Raw genomic sequence first — 22340 nt, forward strand, 5'->3', positions numbered from 1 at the left:
CATGAAATCACTTCACCTTTGAAAGCTTTCACCATATTACCGCGCTTTAATGGGCTGCTAATACTTGAACTGAATTACATTGAATAAAAGCTGCAGGTGTGGAAGACAGATCAGGGGATTGCTGTTCCATAGATACATCAAGGCACGCTAAATGTCCACATTACGAATCGTGAAACGGTCTTTTTATGGTCCCTAATTTTATTAATAGACTCAGGTTTGAGAAGGTCAGGGCTTCATCACAGCTGTGTGAGAGGGCCAATGAAATGTCGCCGCAGGATTTAGAGTATATTCGTGGCAGAGGTACTTTAAGATGAGAGCGAGATCGGATGTAAAACATTCAGGTTTGAATGGGAGTAAAGTGCGTCACTGTAATGCGTTGCTATCCTGAGAGGATGACTCATATCTTCCTCTGTTCTGGCGTCGAGGTGTTAATAATGTTCATTAAATGGGACACGGCCTCAGATGAAGCGCCTCCTAGTCAGTGGCCTAACATCCAAGCTTAGTGAGTTAATGGCGTCTGTTTTCCAGCCTTTTTTTTTACTTTTAATGTTGAATTCTAATGAATGAATCGGCTTCAGGCAGACGACCACAAGCGAGTCTCCGTGCGACACGTTTCCTGGCCGATAACGACAAGCGGATTAAAGCGCATACGTTTGGTCATTCAGTTCATGGCTCTACATTTGACCTGCAGGGATTTAATAAAACGCTGACTCTACACATTTCTGTAAGGCTGCAAAATGACAATGATGTCCAAAATCGCAGTTTGCAGGTTTTTAAAGAATAATCGGATGTAAATGTCGTAATATTATCATCGAAGCATAATGAAATCACTTCACCTCCCGTTCTGTCAAGAAGAAAACTCATTTATTTAAAAATATATATTTTATTGCATCACATGTATAATCTGTTTTTCCCCGATAATTCCTGAAGATCTATGTTAAAAAAAAGTGCATTTCCTACCATGACGACTTTTTCAAAGTCACAATGTAACGATATTCAAGATTATCCTGCTAATGCAAATTCACCACAATCAACGTATTGTGAGATATTTATTAATGGCGATCCTGCCCCGTTTGTGATGCTAGGGATCGTTCCAGAAACCTTCCGGATGGTAAAAAAGCAAATAACACATTTCAGCAAAGCAATGACGGTCCCTAATGAGGGTCAACAGCTCAAAGCACTATTTTTTTGCGGTTGACTTTAAGCTTTTTTAACAAACCCTCGACCCCGTAAGAAAAAGTCACCGTCAGTGTCGTCGTGACCTCACCATTTTTCTGATTTCTCATGCTGGGAACACGGCGCTCCGGTGTTGATCCCCACTATGCTAATGCACATCTGGTGTGATTATCTCCGTGACTCTCCAGAGACCTCTGGGAAAACAAATAATTTTCATCTCTGATCTCTAAAGTTTACTTTGTTAGCCTCTAACAACCTCGGCGCCGCCATGTTTAATACATTCTAATAAAGAGGTTTCCTCAGATTCAGAATCTCCAATCATGAATTAAAAAAACAGCATCTAGTGTCTCAATATTTCACTTCCTGCATCATATAGAGCGTCCTTGAAGTGCACACAGAAACATATGGACTATAGTCATACATCTTGGGGAAAAGTTGACCTGACGACCTTGACAAATGTATTATAGGATTGTTTTATTCGACTGCATCGGCATCCAGACTGACATTATGGCTATATTAAAAAATGCGGCTGCCAGGATCTTGGTGAAGACAAACATGAGATACTCCACCCATCAGATTGGACTCATTGTGGCTTCTTGTGTCATTTGAAAGCTTCTTTTGCACGATCCGACTTTTAAATTATTATCCGAACGCCTGGGATTTTTACACTTCAGCTCTCCCTCCCAGTTTACTCCAGGCATGCCGAATGTGAAACCCATCTCACGAAAACACCTCCTGGAGTGGCTTTCCTATACCTTTTAACATCACTGTTCTCATGGTGGTTGGTGTATCCATCACCAATGACCTCGTTTTCAGAACATACCTATATCATCACCTTTGTCTGTTCAGTTCATCACCATGCAACAAACCCACCAATCAGTTATGCAGTTAGTATCATTATCACACAAAGCAACACACAGAAAAGGCGCGATAGAAAGTCAAATCCAAAGTTTTGTTTCAGTTTCAGCTTCCAATCTTGGATCTAAGTCAAAAACAAATGGCTTTGTAGTTTTGTAGTTTCCTACCTCACGAGGAAGAATCAATCCGTGTTGATCGGCGGTTCCGCTGATGAGTCGGCGTCATTTTGGTCCACAGTCGGCGTCCTTCGTCCTCCACAGCTACTTGTTGTTCCGTCTATAACTTCTTACGTCCGGGGAGGTTAACCACCTTTAGTTACCTGCAGACGCCATGATCACGGTCTGTTTGCTCTCCATGCATACAGCAGCACATGGCCTCAATTAGCCATCCTCTATAAATAGAGTCCCAATGTAGGTGACTGCCACCCAGAGGACAAACACATTAATTACATCCAAGTAAATACAAAGGCAAATAAAAGGGAGGCTCTTACACTTACTTATTTTAACGATGGAGCTCTTGCCTCATCTTTATAATACTTGAATACACATTATTTATTCATTCAAGATTATTTGAGAAATTGTGTTGGAAAGAACATTCTGTTGTTAGGGTGTTAAATATTCATATCTTAATATAATTAAGGGATGAGTTTTGAGAGCTGCTTTTGCTTTTTCCCTGTTTATGTAACTGTAAACAGAATCAAATAAGGCATCGTAATCACCTTGGATTATGGGAAAAAGGCAGTTTCTACTATTATCTGATGTTTTACAGTTCAAACAAGTATTCAGAAAAATAATCGACAGATTAATAATCAATATTGAACATCATTGGATAAGATTTTGAATTCCATCGATTTTCGTACTTAAATTCCGCAACATGCTATTGAACCTCATTCCTAATTTATTTGTCCTTGTGTGATATGAAACATATGCTACATTAGTGTTTCTCAAACGGCAATGTCAAAACCAATAAATTAAAGATGCAAAACAAACTTGCAAACTTGCAGATACTTAAAAATACAACACATCCAAGCTTTCCTTTATTTTCTAGAAGCATCTGATTTTGCAGCAAGTTGCTGGAAAATGGTAGAATATGTCAATATATTCAGTAAATACACCGAAGAAAGCAACGATGCTGAAGCGTATAAATCATCAGGTAGGAGGAACATGAATTTTATTGTATTGTAAAAATTGTATAATGAACCATTTTTTTCCAATTACACTTTAAGGCTCATTTTGTGTAATCAGAGTGTCTGTATGACACAATTAACTGAAAGGAAGAATAAAGGAATAATCACTTACCATGGGGTGCAGCTCGTGGGTTCCCATGACTACAGCCCAGCTGCAGAGCAACGCTTTCTGCTTGCAGTTCATAAAAACGGAGAGACTTGAATGTGGTGATAAATGGCCCATTATCTTCTGTTCAAATTGGATCCTCTTTGCCCGTGTCAGGTAGTTTTCTGTCATTACATATTTTCATGCGTTGCTGGGGACTGCTCATGACTTTCCTCCTGCTTCCAGATGGCGAGTACCTTCAAAGTCGAGGGCATTTGTCTCGGATGCATTGAAACCGAGACATGAGATCCCGGTTGTTGCCGAAGGTCTTTCTTTAAGTGGTTTTCTGTAAGACGAATCCAGAAAAGGATATTCGGGCAAGGGCTCCAATGTGGTCATGTTCACAGACGGAAGTCTTTACCGACTTCTCGGGGAATTAAAGGCAGCGATTGTGACCTTGAGTCCAAGGTGGTGGACGAGGTTCATTTCATTCCACCGCGACTAATGGGCCGCACCACGGACGACTTCTGGTTCTGGATTATTTTTTTTATACACCAATCACTTTAGCTACTTCAGCACCACGGACAGAGCCCCGTCTGGATAAAAGGAAACGAATGTCCACCAGCTTCAGAAGAGAGGGTGGCAGACATAAATATACATGGTGCTTTGCTGTAACTGTAACTGCCTCTTGTCATGTCATGCTGAAGGGGAAGGTGGCCTCTGGTTTGTGGAGGAGGAGCATCGTTACCCGGGACGGAGGTATATTGTAACAAACCAAAATGGCTTCATTTTTTTTTTACTCTTGCCGTCCACAGCGGTGATTGAATTGGAAAGAGAGAGCGAGGGAGAAGGAGGGAGAGAGAGGGGGGTGATGGAGGGGAACGGTGAAAAACGGTGAAAACGATGACAAACGAGACAACGAGGGAAACGGGGGGAGAGGGAGTAAAATGGAGTGAGAAGTGATGCAAAATTATTCGAACTCCTTGAACCATGAAAGAAAATCTATGAGATCAACCGCTAGTGATGGATGTTCCTGCTGCGAGGGTGGAGGGGTAGCCAGGCGGGAGGGGCGTGGCGGCTGTGTGCGGTGGTGGTGGCTGTGTCACGCTGGACGCGACGCACCTGCGATGTCGGCGTCGATCTTTCATCATCAGGAGCAGGAGGACGGGAGGAGATGGGAGAAATAATCAGAAACTAATGTTAACCGTAGTAGATAAAGGAAGCGGTGGATGGTGGGGGAGATTGAGGGAGGGGAGGGGGGGTAAAAGTGATTGAAAATATAATATAACAGATGTTTCCACTGCAGAATTTTGCTGACACCTCATTTCGAACAGTGATGATGAGAGGAAATGGGTGGAGATATAAGATGCAACTGAGAAAAAACAGAGTCAGACACGTGGACTAACGGCCGGCTGTTGTTCAGCAAGAGCAACAGTTAAGGCGAGCAATTTGAAATAGTAATTAAACCTGAAAGGCGGCGGCTGGACAAAGCTGCTCACTGGGCTTCTCCAGCTAATGCTACACACCTGTTCATTCTCTGTACCTGGTTCACTTCCTTTACTGGAGATACACGATCGCTCACTCACATTCTCAGTTCGTGTCACCGGCAGGACTTTGCGGGAACGATCTGCCGGATTCTCCTGCTTTGGCGCCTCATTCAAATGAATGAGAGGGCTGAACCTCGACCTTTGTCTCGCTGCACAACAACGGAGCTCAGAGACATAATTGATGTCACGATTTGGCAGGACTTCTTTGTGGTTTTGTTAGTTTTGGTGTTTTCATGGTTTTTGTTGTCCTTAAGAGGAATATCAGCAGAGATATTGTTTAATTACAGGAGGAGATGTTCTATATTTACATATAACCCCTGAAGGATTTGTTAGGCGAGTTCTCCGTGTCAATAATAATAATATAATAATTGTAATGCTGGTACTCACTGTTCTGCAGCAGTTAAACTCCCAGAAATGTCTGATGCTTCTGGACCACAAAGAAAGAAAGCATGGGGGTTCATCCTTACCTGCAGAGCGGAGAGGGGGGGGGGGGGGGGGCATCATAAACGAGATGAGATCACGCAACAGGAGGCAGCGAGAAATGATTTGAATTTCTCGGCACCTGTTAGGAGCCATTGTTGCAGGAAGGAGGCCTGCAGGCGGCTATTGGGGGATAATTACTGGCTGTAGAAACATGATGGCATCAAACTAAGAGGAGTTTGACAGGACAATAGGTACGCCTAACACAGAAAATGGATGGAGCGGAGGTAAGGGAACATGGAGGAGGGGATTGACAGTTTAAAGTGGCGAGCTCCTGTTGAAGTTGGACTGCATGCTGGGAGAAACTTCACCACTCAGAAGGCAGAGCGGCGTTTGAGAGAAACAGGACAGAATAGAAAACAACAGCAGCCGTCGCCGAGGCGTGCAGACGCGTTAACACCTGGACAGGTGGCGTCTCCGGGCCGCAGCATGCATCGATACAGCATCAATTCACCGTGTTTCCTTGCATAGCAATGAGGTGAGGTTTAATTTCCTCGGCGACGTGGTGAATAATTTAACAGGAGATTTCAGTGACGGTCATGTGGACTCCAAAGGGCATTATGGGACGTAAGGTGCAAAGTACCAACAGCTGTTTCCCTTCGCGGCTGCCAGACTCAACAATTATCCGCGTTTGACCATCACTTTCTCAAAAAGATTAATAATGAATTCATTAAACGATGCTGTCGTCTACCTGGGGAGCGCTTGTTATTTAAAACCGAGGGGACAGAGACGAGCGGCACGCTCAAATGAAGGGACGCCTTTGGCTTCAGTGACAAATTAAACGAACGCTAACAAGCCGCTCGGCAGAACCTGTAAAAATGGAAGGATTTGAGGTTTAACGAGTTTTAAGTTGGGTCAAGGCTGGGGACTGTGTTGCCGTAACAACCCCTCCGTGGCTGCCATGGCGATGCATCGAAAATAGAGTAGAATCTAAAAGCTGTGGGTTGGTAGAGGAAGAGAGGCAGTCTGTTAATGTGAGTTACTGCTCACAGGTGGAGGGCAAGGCAATTTTATACAGAACCTTTCAACAACAGGGCAATTCAAAGCGTTTTACATAAAACATTAAAAGCATTGGAGAGAAAAAACCCTTAAAACAAGCCAATAATAAAATCAAGTTTAAAATAAAAAAAATAAAAAAAATAATAATAAAATAAAAAAAGAGAGCAGGACATTCCCGTAGACACACAAAGACGTCAAATAGTTCTGGTCCGTTCTCTCTAAAGGATCAGTCTTTTATAGCCTGCAAATGCAGATTATTATCTCAAACAATCCACTCATCGTCTCGTCTCCTTAAAGTCAGAAGATAATGAAAAAAAAAAAAAATGATTTCATCAAATCGATGGTTTGATCAATACCACTGAAGAAGACAAAGAAAAGAAGCACATCCTCCGAGAAACAGTCCAATCAAAGGATTCAACTCATCTTTTTTTCACATCTCTATTTAAGTCTTATTTCCTTCCTGTGGGATTAATACCAATTGTAGTTTTCACAAGTTCAGCAGCAGAAAGCACATTCTGTTCCACATGCAAGCGATCTTAATAAGCCGGGTTTGATAAGTCAGACCTCAGATTAACTCTGGGCTACGCTCATTTACATACGGGCTCTCCAGAAATCCCTCGCTGTATTGAAACAATGCCCCAACGCTAAGTTTTGCAACCCAACGGCAACTTGATCATCTGGAACAGCAGCAATAAACACAGCAGCGGCAGGAGGTTCTCCGGTTCTCCGTACTCTGCCCTGAATCGTTCATGTATCCCGCCGGTCTACCTCCACTGTTCCATTCGACTAAAGGGACATTTTCTTGCCAACCAGCGGCCACACAAAGAGCAGTGTAGTAGTAGTAGTTTTTATCCCTAGTGGTGGTCAAAGTATAAAAACAAAAAGTATGAAAAGAATGAGGAATGTATACAAATACCAGAGCTGCTGGAGAAAAACCAGGAGACAAAAGGTTGAGGTCAGACGGAGGGGAGAGGAGGATTAAAGATGTCAATATGGTCAATGAGGTTAATGGCAGTAAATTAAATCCTGTCTTCTCTCTCCCTCTCTCTCCCCCCTTCCCCCCCCCTCCCCCCCCCCCCTCTCTCTCTCTCTCTCTCTCTCTCTCTCTGCAGTTTTCCAGGAGAGAAATCCATGAACTCCACACAAACACAGACATTTGATCATGAGATAAAAAAAACTTCATAGCTTTACTGGCAGCAGTGATTTGTGCGCGTGAGCGCGCACACACACACACACACACACACACACACACACACACACACACACACACACACACACACACACACACACACACACAGGTGAGCTAAGCGTCAGGTGAACACGGCCATAAAGTGGGCGCCGCCGAGGTCGTACCCTCGGATTACAGTTCATCAGATTAGAGTTAGACAGCAGTCACCTCGAGCTCACCGGTCTGATGCCAGCCAACAAACACACACACATACGCACACACACGCACAGCTGTAGAACACAATTAAATTAGTGCAACTGGCAGCCGGCTTGCAGCCCGAGCTCAACGCCACAGACACATTAAATCACTGACAGGAAGACGTGCTCGCTCGCACACACACACACATACACACACACACACACACACACACACACACACACACACACACACACACACACATCAATATCCCGGGATGCAGGACAGACGCCGCCCCCACCCTTCCTCCCGTCGCCCTCGCCAAGCCAGCTGGAGAGAAGATGAGATTCGGGGCTGATTGGTTTTGTCTTTTTTTTTTCTTCTCTCCATCTCTGCACATCGCTCCATCCACCGCTTTCGCCATTTCCACGGCAAGCCATTCCAAATCTTTTTTTTTCTCTCTCATCAACAACTGAAGCTTTTTGTTCCGACTTTTTAAAACTTTGTGTCCGAGGAACGGCTTTAAACTCCTCTGAGCCCCTGATGTACTGAAAGGGTTGAAAGAGGGAGAGACGGAGAGTGGAGACTAGAGGTGAAGCCGAGAAAACGGCACAAAACAAGATATGGGAGGTGTTCTTGACATGATGGAACACCCTTCAGGCCAGACCTCCTCCCTTCTACCGCTCCTCCTCCTCCTCCCATCTTCCCTCCCTCCCTCCGCAGCTCCCCACTAGTCCGCCAGCCTTTTCTTTCAGCGACATCGCTTCAGTGCAACGAGCGAGACGGAGAGAGCAGAGCTCAGCTGATGGCAGAGAAAAAAAACCTGCTGCTGTATCCATTCACAGCCATTTCCCTGAAGATGGATATCGCAGTTAATCCAAAAAAAGACAAATAAGAGTGAGAAGAGAGAGGCGGCGTGAAGACAGTGGAAGGAAGAGAAACATAGAAAGTAGAGGGAATAAAGAGCAGAGGAAGGAGGGATCGACTCAAGCTACAGCGGTGTGTGATAGAGCTGGGACTCCAGTGTGTGTGTGTGTGTGTGTGTGTGTGTGTGTGTGTGTGTGTGTGTGTGGCGACACATTTCTGTGTGTGAGACGGGCACTTAGCTGTGGAGAGAGAGAGAGAGAGAGAGAGTGGAGCATCGCTGAGCACACGGCTCGACTGTGAGACGAATCGACTCTGACACGTCCTTCATCAGTGTGTTCTGGTCGGGGGTCGTTCTGGTCGGGGGTCGTTCTGGTCGGGGGGGTCGTTCCCGTCACGCTGACCGGGCCTTGGTGGTCGTCGGGTGGAGGCGGTGCTGCTGGTGGTGGGCTGGGGACCGTGGCAGGCCTAGGGGTGGGGGCATGGCCATGGGGGGGCCGCATCCCGTCCTCCGCTCTGCACCGGGAGAGGCGGTGGGGATGGGGCTTCTGGGGGTCCTGGGGTGGGGGGTCATCATCCAGGGGAGCCCCCAGACTATCCGAGCTCAGACCCTGGCTGAGTGGAGGGACGGCGGCGGCGGTGGCGGCCGCTGGAGGTAGCACCGGGGCGGGAGGCGGAGCGGAGAAAGGGGGCAAGGCCAGATGTTCCCGCAGGGTCTGGGTGCTCCTGGGCTCGCTGGTCCTCGTCTTCCTCACCTCGCTCTTCTTCTCCGTGTCGCTTCGCGGGGGCGTCGGCTTCAACTACCTGGAGCCGCCCGGGTGGGAGGAGTCGAGGCGGGTGAAGCTGGTGCCCAGCTACGCGGGTGCGCACAGGCTGGCGCCGGCCGACAGCTCGCTGCAGAAGACGTGCGCGTGCCCGCGCTGCGTCGGCGACCCCGGCGTCTCCGATTGGTTCGATGAGAGCTACGACCCGGATATCTCGCCGGTCTGGACCAGAGACAACACCCAGCTGCCCTCGGATGTCTACTACTGGTGGGTGGTAAGTAACCAGATCTTCAACTTTAACTCAGGTACCTGCTGATCCATCCATCAGTTTAATCCATGTATTATTAAAGAGTCATAAATATAGTAATACAATCAAAACTGAACCCGTTTCGTGCATTTAAGTGCCATATTGGATTCTGGATCAAACAAAACTTTGATTGTTTTTTGTAATCGAGTTACCCAAGGAATTGATAAATAATAAAGATAAACAATAAATAATACAAATAAATGTGTATCGTCAAAGAGTTTGGGTGATAATCTCATCGGAAAATCAGACTTTTTCATATTAAATACTCACTTTGTGATTTAATGTCTCTATTTGAAATAAATGGGTTGCATGGGACGCAGGTTTGTTTTAGGACGTCTACACGGGTGGAGTGAGACATCATAATCACAGATCTCTCTCCATCCTCCTCATCCTCCCTCGTCATCGAGCCAACCAATCCCCTCTTACAAGTACGACACGCCGCTCGCATGTCGGGGACGAACATTACATGTTTGGTCACCGGGGTTAAACCACGACTGAGTCACGTCCTGAAGAACTGAAACCGAGAGACCGGACGCACGGAATTAAAGAAACGCTTCTCCTCTTGAATCTAAGCGTGACTTTGTTTGTGTGTTTCCAGGATTATCGTGTCCTTCGAGTCTTATTTCAGAGCTGAAACGGCAGAAAAGTAAAAAAGCAAACGCAGGCCAACAGCTGCCAAGTCATTAGGTCGCCCTGCAACAGGGAGGTGATGAACTGAGAGAGAGAGGGATGAGATGGAGGGAGAGGGAACAGTGAAATTACAAAAGAAGGAGTGTGAGGGAATAAAAGGTGGAAATATAGAGAGCCAACAGCAGGGAGGTGGAGCAGGAAACACCACGAGTCTCTGCAGACCTGTTAGAGCAGCGTTTGGGTTTCTGATCTTGACCTTGACGCCGGCCACGAATGCACCACGTCACCCCACAGCTTCTAGAGATTTCTGGATATTTGTTTTCAACTGGGAATTATCACCTGATGCTTCCTGCTGACTTTAAAAGGAATACACATCCTTGTAAATGCTCTTTATTTAGCTCAGCGGCAGAGAAAAGCAAGGCTTTGTGCGGCTTATAGGTTTTATTTTTTTATAGGTTTTTTTGCATCACTTCACTTGTTTTTAATCCCGGGCACCAATCAACTGCCGTAAGGAAGGGAGGGGGAAGAAACGGTGATGTGTGTGCATGATTGGAGTGTATGATGTCTTCAATGAAACCTGATGAGTCAGTCGACGAAGGGATCGATCATTCAAACAAACATTTAGAAGAATTATGTGTGACTTTTTACATTTAAAGACTCAAGATTCACTTGGACAACTCAAAAAGGTGATTGACGATGACTAATTGTGCTCATTTGCAGTTTTGTTCTGATAGTGAAGGCTTCACCAAGTTGTTCCCGAGTTCCCGGTAACTATGAGCTCAACGGGGCCCCATCATTCATTCTCAAGGAGCCACTAAATACTTAATGAGCACCAATTAGCAACATGCAAATCAAACAGTTCAATCAAAAGCAATTAACATGAATAAAGTCACTCTGGCATCTGAACGAGATGTTAAATATCTTCTTTTAGGGGTGAAATTTAGACTAATTTAATGTCATGTTTGATACTTTATATATAGATATGTCTTATAATGTTAGGCTAACGTTGTTTTTGTGACAACCAAATGGGTGATGCTTAACTTAGTTACATAAGTTGAAACTGGTGCAAAAGAAGCTGCTGAAGGTTTTTGATTGTACGTGACAAAGAAAAGATGTATTTACCTGAAAGAAGATTATACTTTAGGAGTCGAGAGGAAGCGAGAAAGGCATTCACTGCCAAAATAACATCTGCCAGAAAAAAATCAGAAGCCCCCGAACAACAGCGGTGCGGAACGCCAAGCTGGCTCTGGCACCACGCAGGGAGAGAGAGAGAAGTTAACGGCATCAGAGACAACGTAAAGGGGAGTAAAAGTAAAGACTTAGCGCTCTCTGATCAGCGCTGATGAGCTGCGAGGCGTTCGGGCGTCCCGGAGAGACGAAGAGGAGAAGCAAGACAAGAGGAGGAGGAGGAACAATGAAGGAGCGAGGGAAATGAAAGAGAAGGAATTAGACACGAGGGCGACGAGGAAGCTGAAAATGTGAGCCAATGAGATCTGTGATTAGGGAAAGCGAATTAAGGCCGACGGTTGGGTGAAAAGGAAAGTGGCAGCGAGGGAGCCGGGGAAATGACGAAGGCCGTGTGGGAGAGAGGGACGAAGACGAAAGGGAAAGATGCTTTAGGAGAAGAGAAGCAGCAGCAGCAGACGCTGCCAATGTGCTGAAGGAGTGTGTTTCCTTATTTTTACAAACAGGAATGTACATTGGTCTGTGTGCTTTATTTATTCATTAAACTACAATCTACTAGCTCCAAACTACGATCTACTACCTCCAAACTACGATCTACTAGCTCCAAACTACGATCTACTAGCTCCAAACTACGATCTACTACCGCCAAACTACGATCTACTAGCTCCAAACTTCAATCTACTACCTCCAAACTACAATCAACTACCTCCAAACTACGATCTACTAGCTCCAAACTACGATCTACTAGCTCCAAACTACGATCTACTAGCTCCAAACTACGATCTACTAGCTCCAAACTACAATCTACTACCTCCAAACTACAATCTACTAGCTCCAAACTACAATCTACTAGCTCCAAACTACAATCTACTAGCTCCAAACTACGATCTACTAGCTCCAAACTACGATCTTTTAGCTCCAAACTACAATCTACTAGCTCCAAACTACAATCTACTAGCTCCAAACTACGATCTTTTAGCTCCAAACTACAATCAACTTCCTCCAAACTACGATCTACTAGCTCCAAACTACGATCTTTTAGCTCCAAACTACGATCTTTTAGCTCCAAACTACAATCAACTACCTCCAAACTACAATCTACTAGCTCCAAACTACGATCTACTAGCTCCAAACTACGATCTTTTAGCTCCAAACTACAATCAACTACCTCCAAACTACAATCTACTAGCTCCAAATCACGATCTACTAGCTCCAAACTACAATCAACTACCTCCAAACTACGATCTACTAGCTCCAAACTACGATCTTTTAGCTCCAAACTACAATCAACTACCTCCAAACTACAATCTACTAGCTCCAAACTACGATCTACTAGCTCCAAACTACAATCAACTACCTCCAAACTACGATCTACTAGCTCCAAACTACGATGTTTTAGCTCCAAACTACAATCAACTACCTCCAAACGACAATCTACTAGCTCCAAATTACGATCTACTAGCTCCAAACTACAATCAACTACCTCCAAACTACGATCTGCTAGCTCCAAACTACGATCTTTTAGCTCCAAACTACAATCAACTACCTCCAAACTACAATCAACTACCTCCAAACTCCGATCTACCAGCTCCAAACTACGATCTTTTAGCTCCAAACTACGATGTATTAGCTTTCACTGATGTGAAACGTCACTTTTAAACCACGGACGGACGACTTTTTAGTAGCCAATTTAAAAATGAGGCGTGCGGCTCATTGATATCCTGAGGGATTATATTCAAGACTTTTATGGTATTTAAACATGTTCAACCAAGTCATTGGACGGCTCGTTTTTAAAGTAGACAAAGAGCAAATACACAAATGTTTGAATGGTAAAATAGTCGCTTCACATTATTAATGATGCTGCTTCTGCTTCAGGTATTTAAATAGTAAAAATGAGTCATCACCTCCCCTCTTCCTCTTTATTTTGGTCTGCTCCTTCCCCCATGACTATAAGTTTTTATGTTTTATCCATCCTCTATTTATTCTGGTCGTTCAGCCAGACAGGAGAGCACATCGTCGTCTCTGCTGTCACTTCTGTTTATCGCTGGAGAAGAACTGCGACTACTTTGGACATCTCGTTGTCGACGAGAACTCCAGAAAAGGAGAAACACAAAGAAACGTTCGAGGTAGCGGAGTGGAAGTCGATGGAAACACATTGGGCGGCAGTGACGAGTTGACGACTTTGTTTGAATGGTTTATCCCTTCTGGTTTCGGACACGAAGGCCTCCAGCTCAACCACTCTGTCTGCGTCCTGTCTGTATGAACCACGTCTGTTGGCCTGTCTGTCTGTTGTCATAACAACTGTTAAAATAATTACCCGATGGTTTTGAACTGGAGGAAGGAGATCGGAGTCAGCTCAAGGTCCAAACAGGGATTTAATCTTGATCAAGAGGAGAATTCACAGAGCAACATGCTGGTCTGTTACAAGGTGAAGACTCATCGTGCTTTGAGACAAACATGATATTTATCCATCTTCTGTGGGTGTGTTTTCACTCAGTTCACAGGGATGGAAGTCGTAAACTCAAATGTTTAACTAAACCTTGCATGGGTCACAAACCCCACCTGGGTCATAAACCACAACTATGTCGCAAAACACACATGGGTTGCAAAACACACACAAATGGCCACAGGCCACAGGTCACAGGACACATTTACATTCACACCAAACCTTCTCATGTGTAAGTCTTCAGTTCAGATATCTCTCATCAAGAAGTACAACATTTCCATAGCAACCATCCTAACCTCTCTGTCTCTTCTCTCTCTAGATGTTACAGCCCCAGTTCAAACCTCACAGCATCCAGCAGGTGTTGCAGAGGCTGTTCCAGGTATTTCATGTCATTAATTGCTCTTCCCATCATCCCGCTCGTTTAAAAATCAGCCGAGTCATTACTTCGTTGCCTTCATCAGACGGGGGCTCCAACAGTGATCGCATCTGGAGATTTTCAACTTTTTCATTCCCACTCTCGATGCGAGGCTTTCACATGAAGCCGTGTGTGTTTCAACATCTCAGTCTGGCACCTTCAGGGCAGACGGGGGGTCTCATGCATTTTTCATGGAGGGTCTCATGAAGAATTCACCTCAGCAGTGAGAGCATGAGAGCAGGATGTCTTTTTTTCTTTACAATCAGGTCTGAGCTGCAGGTTAGGTTTGTTTCAACGTGTAACGCCGGCGTCTCACGGACTGTCTCGCTGTCTGCAGGTGATTCCTGGCCGGTCGCCGTACGGCTCGTGGGATCCGGGGCGCTGCCTGCGCTGCGCCGTGGTGGGGAACTCCGGGAACCTCCGCGGGGCCGGATACGGGGCGACTATAGACGGACACAACCACATCATGAGGTGAGGGGGTCTGCTATGGAGACAGAGGGATGAAGAAAGGAGGTGTAATGTGAGCCTGAATAGTGTGAGGCATTAAAGTTAGTGTCTCAGCAGACACACATTATATATGCTACTATATATAATCCCACTGTTTCACATATATACACACACATACATCATAGATGCATCAAATCTGCACTCTTTTTCTCTCCTGATTGTCGTCACCAACACATGCTTTTCCTGCAGCGAGTGTGTGTTCTGGCATGAAAGCTTCCACAGGAATTACTTTTTTTTCTTCTGTGTGTGTGTGTGTGTGTGTGTGTGTATTAGCATTAGCATCCATTTGCATTGCACTCAGCAGACCTGTGTGGGCACCTCAGCCTCCATCCCTCATTACACTTTCTCTCTCTGCGGTTTGATTCTAGTGTTTTTCCTCCCGTCTGTCTGAACTAACAGACGTGTGTAGGCGAACTCTCCTTTTTTCTTTATTTCTTTTTTATGAGTGCATCCTCCTGTTTACATAAACAGCTCACTCCTCCAGACAGTGAGTCACATCTACTGTAAATACAGCAGCAGAGCTGAGTGGTTCAGTTACTTACGACCAAAACGGAGCTAAAACGCAGAGTGATTATTACATTTACATCCATCCGGTGGCTCAAGACTCCAAATGAATGCTAACGTTGAGCCTCGTCTCCTAGATGTGAAGGCGATATTTAGTGACACATAAATGTATGCAGTAGGGCTGTTCGATTAATCGATTTTAAATCGTAATCGCGATTATGTATTTAGAACGATGTTAAAACGTGAAACTCGTAAAATCGATTTTTCACACACCTCTACCTCCTTCATGGGTTACATTATTATTTAGCATGCAAAGACCCAGTTTAGTTTAATTAGAAAATGTCTTGTTTTATTTAATTGGAAATATAACTTACTGTATGTTTGCAAGTGCTGATTTGCTTTTATATTTTTTCAAACTTTATTTATTTTACAAAAAGAGTTTTGCACTTTATTCATTCATTTTTTGTTTAATAAGAGCAAATTGCATTTAAAGCCCAATGGGGGAAATGTTCAATAAAAAAGCAGCATATTTGAAATAATTTCTTTGCCTTTTGTCATTTCACAAAATAATCGTAATCGTAATCGAAAATCGGATTTTGAGAGAACAAAATCGAGATTTTATTTTTAGGCAAAATCGAACAGCCCTAGTATGCAGATGATAATGTCGGTCTAGTTTCTACAGCCGCCCACGTGGCCGAATTCAGGTCGAACACAATCAAATGAAGAAGGCAATCTTCTCAGATCTTAAGATGTTGAACTACCCCCCCCCCCCAGGATCAACCTGGCCCCCACGGTCGGCTACGAAGACGACGCCGGCAGCCACACCACTCACCACTTCATGTACCCGGAGAGCGCCAAGAACCTGGCGACCAACGTCAGCTTCGTCCTGGTCCCCTTTAAAACACTGGACCTGGTCTGGATCACCAGCGCCCTGTCCACCGGCCAGATCCGATTGTAAGAAGAGACACACACACACACACACACACACACACACACACACACACACACACACACACACACACACACACACACACACACACGGTCGCTGGGCTGGAACAATCTGTCAGCCGTCAATCACCCAGAATTCATAGCAATCCCATGAAGTGCCAATTGACTGTGTTTAATCTCCTCCTCTCAGTACGTACGCTCCGGTGAAGCAGTTCCTCCGTGTGGATAAAGACAAGGTACACACACACACACACACACACACACACACACACACACACACACACACACACACACACACACACACGGTGACCCCGCTTTGCTGCAATAATATCATCCCCTCCCCGTTGTTGATGAGGGATTACAGTTAGATTAGAAACCTTTTGCCTTTGTTTGCAATAATCCTCCGCCTGCTCTTTAATCCATGAAAATAAATAAAGTCACACACGACCTCGGGGAGCATTTACAAAATCTTTTCTCGTTTCTCATGTTCTTCTCCTACAACAAGTGAGTCTTTCTCTGTGTCTCTGCCCGACACCAGGTCCAGGTCTTCAACCCGGCCTTCTTTAAATACATCCACGACCGCTGGACCCAGCATCACGGCCGCTACCCGTCCACCGGCATGCTGGTTCTGTTCTTCGCCCTGCACGTCTGCGATGAGGTCAGATCATGTTCATGTGTGCAATAACAATTCTGTCTCTGAAATCAGCCGATACATGGACTGGATCACTCACGCTTCATGTCTCCTCCAGGTGAACGTGTTTGGTTTCGGGGCAGACAGCCGGGGGAACTGGCACCACTACTGGGAGCAGAACCGCTACTCCGGGGAGTTCAGGAAGACCGGAGTCCACGACGCCGATTACGAAGCCCAGATCATCCAGCGGCTGGCCAAGGCCGGCAAGATCACCGTCTTCCCTGGGAAATAACCAGCAGATCACCCCCGCGGATCTCACGTTCCCACGCCGGTACGGACTCTAGAGAGGCTGCTTAGAACGTCTTAGATATCCTCGCTTTCCCGGGCCGGAGTGAACCGACGAAACAGTCACCACATGGTACCAACCAATGTCAATCCATCCACTTTCCCTCATATACGAGAGGCTCTGATTGGACGAGATGGTGTCGGCTTTTAGGGCTCCGGGTGTGTAGATCTAAATGTAGTTCTGCTCACGTTGGGGGGGTTGACCTCCAAGTGTGAGTTGAGCATTTTAAATGTGACAATGTGAAACATGTGAAGGCCAGATGGCAGGAATGCCGACTTTGACTGTGCACAGTCGCAGAGAGAGAGAGCCGGAGGGGGAAATGTCTCCCGTGCAAGTGGACTCGTCATCCGTTTAGAGAAAATACCGTCTGCCACCAACTGAAAAAGGTCAGAGAAGCGGCGCCGTCAGTACCGGGAGACTATTATTGTACAGCCACGACAGGAACACAGTCTAGAAACGTACGGTTCTTCAGCTCCTCGTCTGTCCCGCCGGCCTGCAGAGAAGATTGACGCCACGGGAGCAAAGTTGTGCAGCGACCGGCCTTTTGACATTTAAAGGACGAGAACCAAGTGTTCTTTTAGAGTCCAAACCTCGCCTGCCAGTTTACAGCGTCACAACTCTACTTTATACGAGGGCTGCCTCCCATGGCGGCGTTGTAGGGAGCGTGGTAGAAGGCCGGGGTGGAAGACAACAGGACTATATCATGACATCTTGCAGAAAGTGTGATCCAGACTTTTAGCCTTCAGGCCACACTGACTCAAAGAGGTCGCTACACTAGCATGAGCCTCAGCTTCTGTTGAGCCAGCTTACCTGGTTTCCACGACAACCGGAGGCCAAACGGCAGCCTGTATTCCAGGGAAGAGTGTCGGTTTGACGGCGTGAGACTCTAATGAGGCCAAGCTGTCCGTGTCCTGGGATTTGATGTTTAGAGGGAGGCATGCCGGTATCTGGACCGGAGGTTTCATCCCCTTGTGGTCTGTCAGGGTCTTAAGCTATGAGACGAGGTCTGCAGAGGGAAAGCCGGGGCGTGAAGAACCAGTCTGACAGGGACACAGCATGAGAAACGCATCCTTTTAGCTCCAGGGTGTACAGAAAGAGACGTTGGTTCACTGTTTGCGTGCAGCAAACGAACACTACGGGGTTCACCACTTTGAAGAAAGAAAAGAAAAAACATTTCCTATTCACAGAGCCGACTCTGCATCCCAGCGGAGCGCGAGGCTGTCAGGAGAGTTTCGCCTCAGATTAAGGCCCACATGATGGGCTGAAAGAAAAGCCCACTGGATCTGGGAATTCTTTAACCTGTCAGCAGCTCGGCTCCACTAACCACTATCCCCGCTCAGCCAATTAAACTTCAGCTATATCTGGAGGGGGGGGGGGGGGCACCAGACGCCTTAGACTTCACCACATTAATTGTTCTGTGTTGATAGCATATCTCCCTGCAGCTTTCCTTCGTTAGTTGTGTGTGCTGTTAAGCTCGTTGGCTGGATTTATACCGGCTCAGATTCTATCTTCTTTCCACCCGGGTGGCACATTAATGTTGTGTTTATCATGATATCCTCACATAATGTCCATTTACACAGTTATAGCCTCCATTGTTGGATAATTGCAGCTTTAAGGTGGGCCTCAACAAATATCATAAGAAGGAAAGGCTGCCAGACGTAATCTGTGTGTCGCCACAGAGGGGAAGGAAAATATTGGGTCTGAGCCGACGGCGTGATTTGTTTGTCAAGAAGCAGCTGGTGGGTGAGAAGAGACGTACTCAGGGTTCCTACGCAGGTCTGGAAGATATATAAGTGGGGATTGAATACGTCTTTCAAGGTCCACACGTTTTGGTGAGAAACATTCAAAGCTACCATTTCTTTCGACAAATGTACTTATTGTAAGTTACGTGGGACAAAAGCGTCTGCTAAATGTAAAATGTAAATGTACTATTTATTAAGGGTATACCACTAAAAACATCTGTTGAGTCAGGATTGTGCAGGGCGGTTTGATCAGTTTGATTAGTGCGCAGAAATATGTGACATCACCATGTTAGGCCCGCCCACTGCCAAAGCAAAAACAAACATACAGAAATCTCTTAGAAGCAGATTCAGAAAACATGTCTAAGGTTTAAAATTTAGCAGAACTTCCTCTGGTCAGACCCTGAAAAATATATATATAAAATTAAAACCTGAAACTGTCTCCAAAAGGGGTTAAAAACCAGATACAGAACCGTGAGTGCCGTCGGCTGCAGCCGAGGCTACGAGCGACTCCCTCCATGTGTCGGTAAAAGTTAAGGATTTAACCACCTGCTGTTATGACTTTTTAGTTTTTTTAACATATCGTTTGACCATTGCTCCTGCTGAAATAACACACAAAGTGAGGAGGGTCGGGGTTCGTACCGCCCCCAGCAGGCGATGTGAAGAACTGCGCCTCCTATCAGCTCCGTTGGTGTTATCGTATTATCTCGTAACCACACGTATCACCACTGTACGTCAGTGTTTTTATCCTACTTACACATCATTTTTTAATAGGATGCTTTCGTTTTTGAGCTGGGCTCATTTGCAGGTGAATCTGTGTTTCTCACACACACACACACACACACACACACACACACACACACACACACACACACACACACACACACACGCACACACGCTTTCGTGCCTTGTCCTGCTGCTGGATGTCTCGTCTCGCCTACAGCTGCTCCATCGGCAACACACACCTGCTACCTTTGCATTTTTTTGTCTCACACACACGTCTTTTGGCCGAGAGCTGTGCCTTCATAGCCACACACACACACACACACACACACAGACACACACACACAGACACAGACACAGACACTCTGCCTTCTGCTTGATGCCTCCCACTCTTCACTTCTTACCGCTTTGTGATGTTTTCTAAAGAACGCTGAACTCAAAGGATAGAAATGTGACTCTGTAAATTCATTTTTAGGACATTTGTTTCCATTTTGAACATCAAGCGTGTACTTTTTGAGGCCAGAGAGTTTTCCTGGAGTTATCTGTTATGAACGTTACTGTTCGTTTCCCCAAGATGCTCCTTCCAACTTCAAAATGAATATATTGTTTTGGAGATAACGTGGCTCTCTGGCAGCAGATTACACATTCATGTCTCATCCTTTCGGCCTGAAGTTGGCAGAGAAGTTTTAATTGTAAACTGCCCCCCCCCCTCGGCATATTGGGATCAGGAGGGGGGGGGCAGGGTGATCCCTCTCTGCTGTGCTATTTTAAATTAGAGTGGAGGTTTTACAGAACACGATCTCATCCGAGCGTTCTGCACCACCTGAAGTAGGTCTGTTCTCCCGTCGCTGACCCGACACACAGATTTCCTTCTTGTTCTCTGAGAAAAAAAATTAAATAATTGGACGAAGCTCCAGTTTTCAGGTCATCAATCAAGAGAGAAAGAGCTGCACCAGCTGGGAGCATTTTGGGGAAAGTCGGATGTTGAGGGTGCAGCATGTTTTTCTCTCAGGTGAAAATGTGAAACACCGGCAGATAGAAGTCAAAGTAAAGCCCTATGTCTTTTTTTTTTTATTATCATTCCAGGCCAGACGGGATGTAAAACATCCCACAGACTACATCACCTCTGTTCTACTTTGCCGTCAGTGGAATCCAGGTTCCTTTCACAGCCGGGACTATTTTTACACCCTTTTTGTCTCTCGCACTCAATGCGGCGCTGAGGCACATTTCAGTAAAGCCACAAACACTATTTATTGATTGCCAGAAAATGTATTGCTGAGCCTCAGATACTAACCGCTGGAGTTAACCGCCGTTTACAATTTCCTGGATAGAAGAGGAGGCACATTAAACTCATTAAATGTCATATTTTTGTTTTAGTATTATGGGGTAATTAAACAGACTGAGTGTTCTGAGGTAATTGAGTAGAGAAACATCACTGTTAGAGATCTTAAGGGAATAAAAGCATCCCGATCAACGCTCGTACCGGCTATCGTTGCTGGTGTTCCCATCAAAGTAAGAAGCATTAAAGTAGGATTAAAGTGAATCTGCCCATAACATAAACTTACTAACGGCTCAAATACTGCAGGAGAAGGAACATGTACCATGTGGATGGTTTCCTGCTGTCAGGATCCGTCGTCATCATCTAGTCTCATTTTAAATCTAGTCCCCATTCATCAGCAGAACCACCTTTTGGATGATCACATGTGTATTTAACACATCGAAACATCTGTACGATACTTGATCCAACTCTTTGTATCTTATGCTTCTGTACAAATAAAAGCTTCATGAAACACGAGGTCCGGTTGTGGATTGGGTTTTTACAGCGAGCCGCTGAAACCATCTGGGCCAGAATCAAACAACCCTCTTCTACTCGGCTCAGCTCATGAAAATGCATCGTTTTTATTCAGTGATCCACAACTAGTGATCCGCCTCACCTTGAGTCTGAGCCGTTCTCCCCCAGAAACTAATCCACCCATACAGACATCGAACACATTTGAAAAGGAACGAGGTAGACGCGTGGCATTTACATATGATCATATTTATTCCATCGCCGTGACGTGACACTTCTGACACGGAACAGCCACCGTGACGAAAGACATTTTCAACATTCAATCCATATTAAATGTCAGCGATGTGAAGTGACACAGATGAATTATTGAACATGATCATTTTATACAGTTAATGATTTTTTGTTTGAAACTAAATTAAACCCTTCTAACACGTCAGTTAATGGCTCTTCATTTGAAAAGACAACGATACAGCTAGTGTGTGTGTGTACGAGTCACGTCCGACCAATCACAGGAGAGAGCTCGAGTTGTTCGACTCACACAGATGGACGGAGCCACAAATCAAAAGGCTTCCAGCCGACGGAGGACGTACAGTACCTAAAATCCTGTAAATGGCCGACCTGACTTTTCACTTCCGTCCTGGCCTTGAACGAGCGGGAGAGAGCGCTTTGGGCGGCGGTGGTTAAATAAACAGGGCAACGGTGAGATGAAACACAAACACAGAGGCAGGCTGGAAGTTTATCCTCGTCTTGAGCTGTGCAGTACTCGCCCGAGGCCAACTCCATCAAAAGCACATCAGTTTTCTTCTATCGCAAGCATGCAGACGCTCTAAAAGAAAATACCTCAAATC

At 45.5% G+C, this 22340-nt stretch overlaps 1 protein-coding gene across 1 annotated transcript; it reads left to right on the plus strand.

Annotated features, from left to right (window-relative positions):
• Positions 1-9040: 9040 nt before the first annotated feature.
• Positions 9041-21516, plus strand: st3gal2 (ST3 beta-galactoside alpha-2,3-sialyltransferase 2; the record flags this gene model as incomplete). The annotated part of the gene is made up of 8 exons (XM_084016869.1): positions 9041-9120; positions 9152-9596; positions 14210-14269; positions 14643-14776; positions 16091-16270; positions 16455-16500; positions 16803-16922; positions 17014-21516. 8 exons carry the CDS (start codon positions 9041-9043, stop codon positions 17185-17187), a joined length of 1239 nt encoding a protein of 412 aa, XP_083872995.1. The 3' UTR covers positions 17188-21516.
• Positions 21517-22340: the final 824 nt, after the last annotated feature.

Source organism: Eutrigla gurnardus (assembly GCF_963514095.1).
Source record: "Eutrigla gurnardus genome assembly, chromosome: 9".
Classification (NCBI taxonomy): Eukaryota; Metazoa; Chordata; class Actinopteri; order Perciformes; family Triglidae; genus Eutrigla; species Eutrigla gurnardus.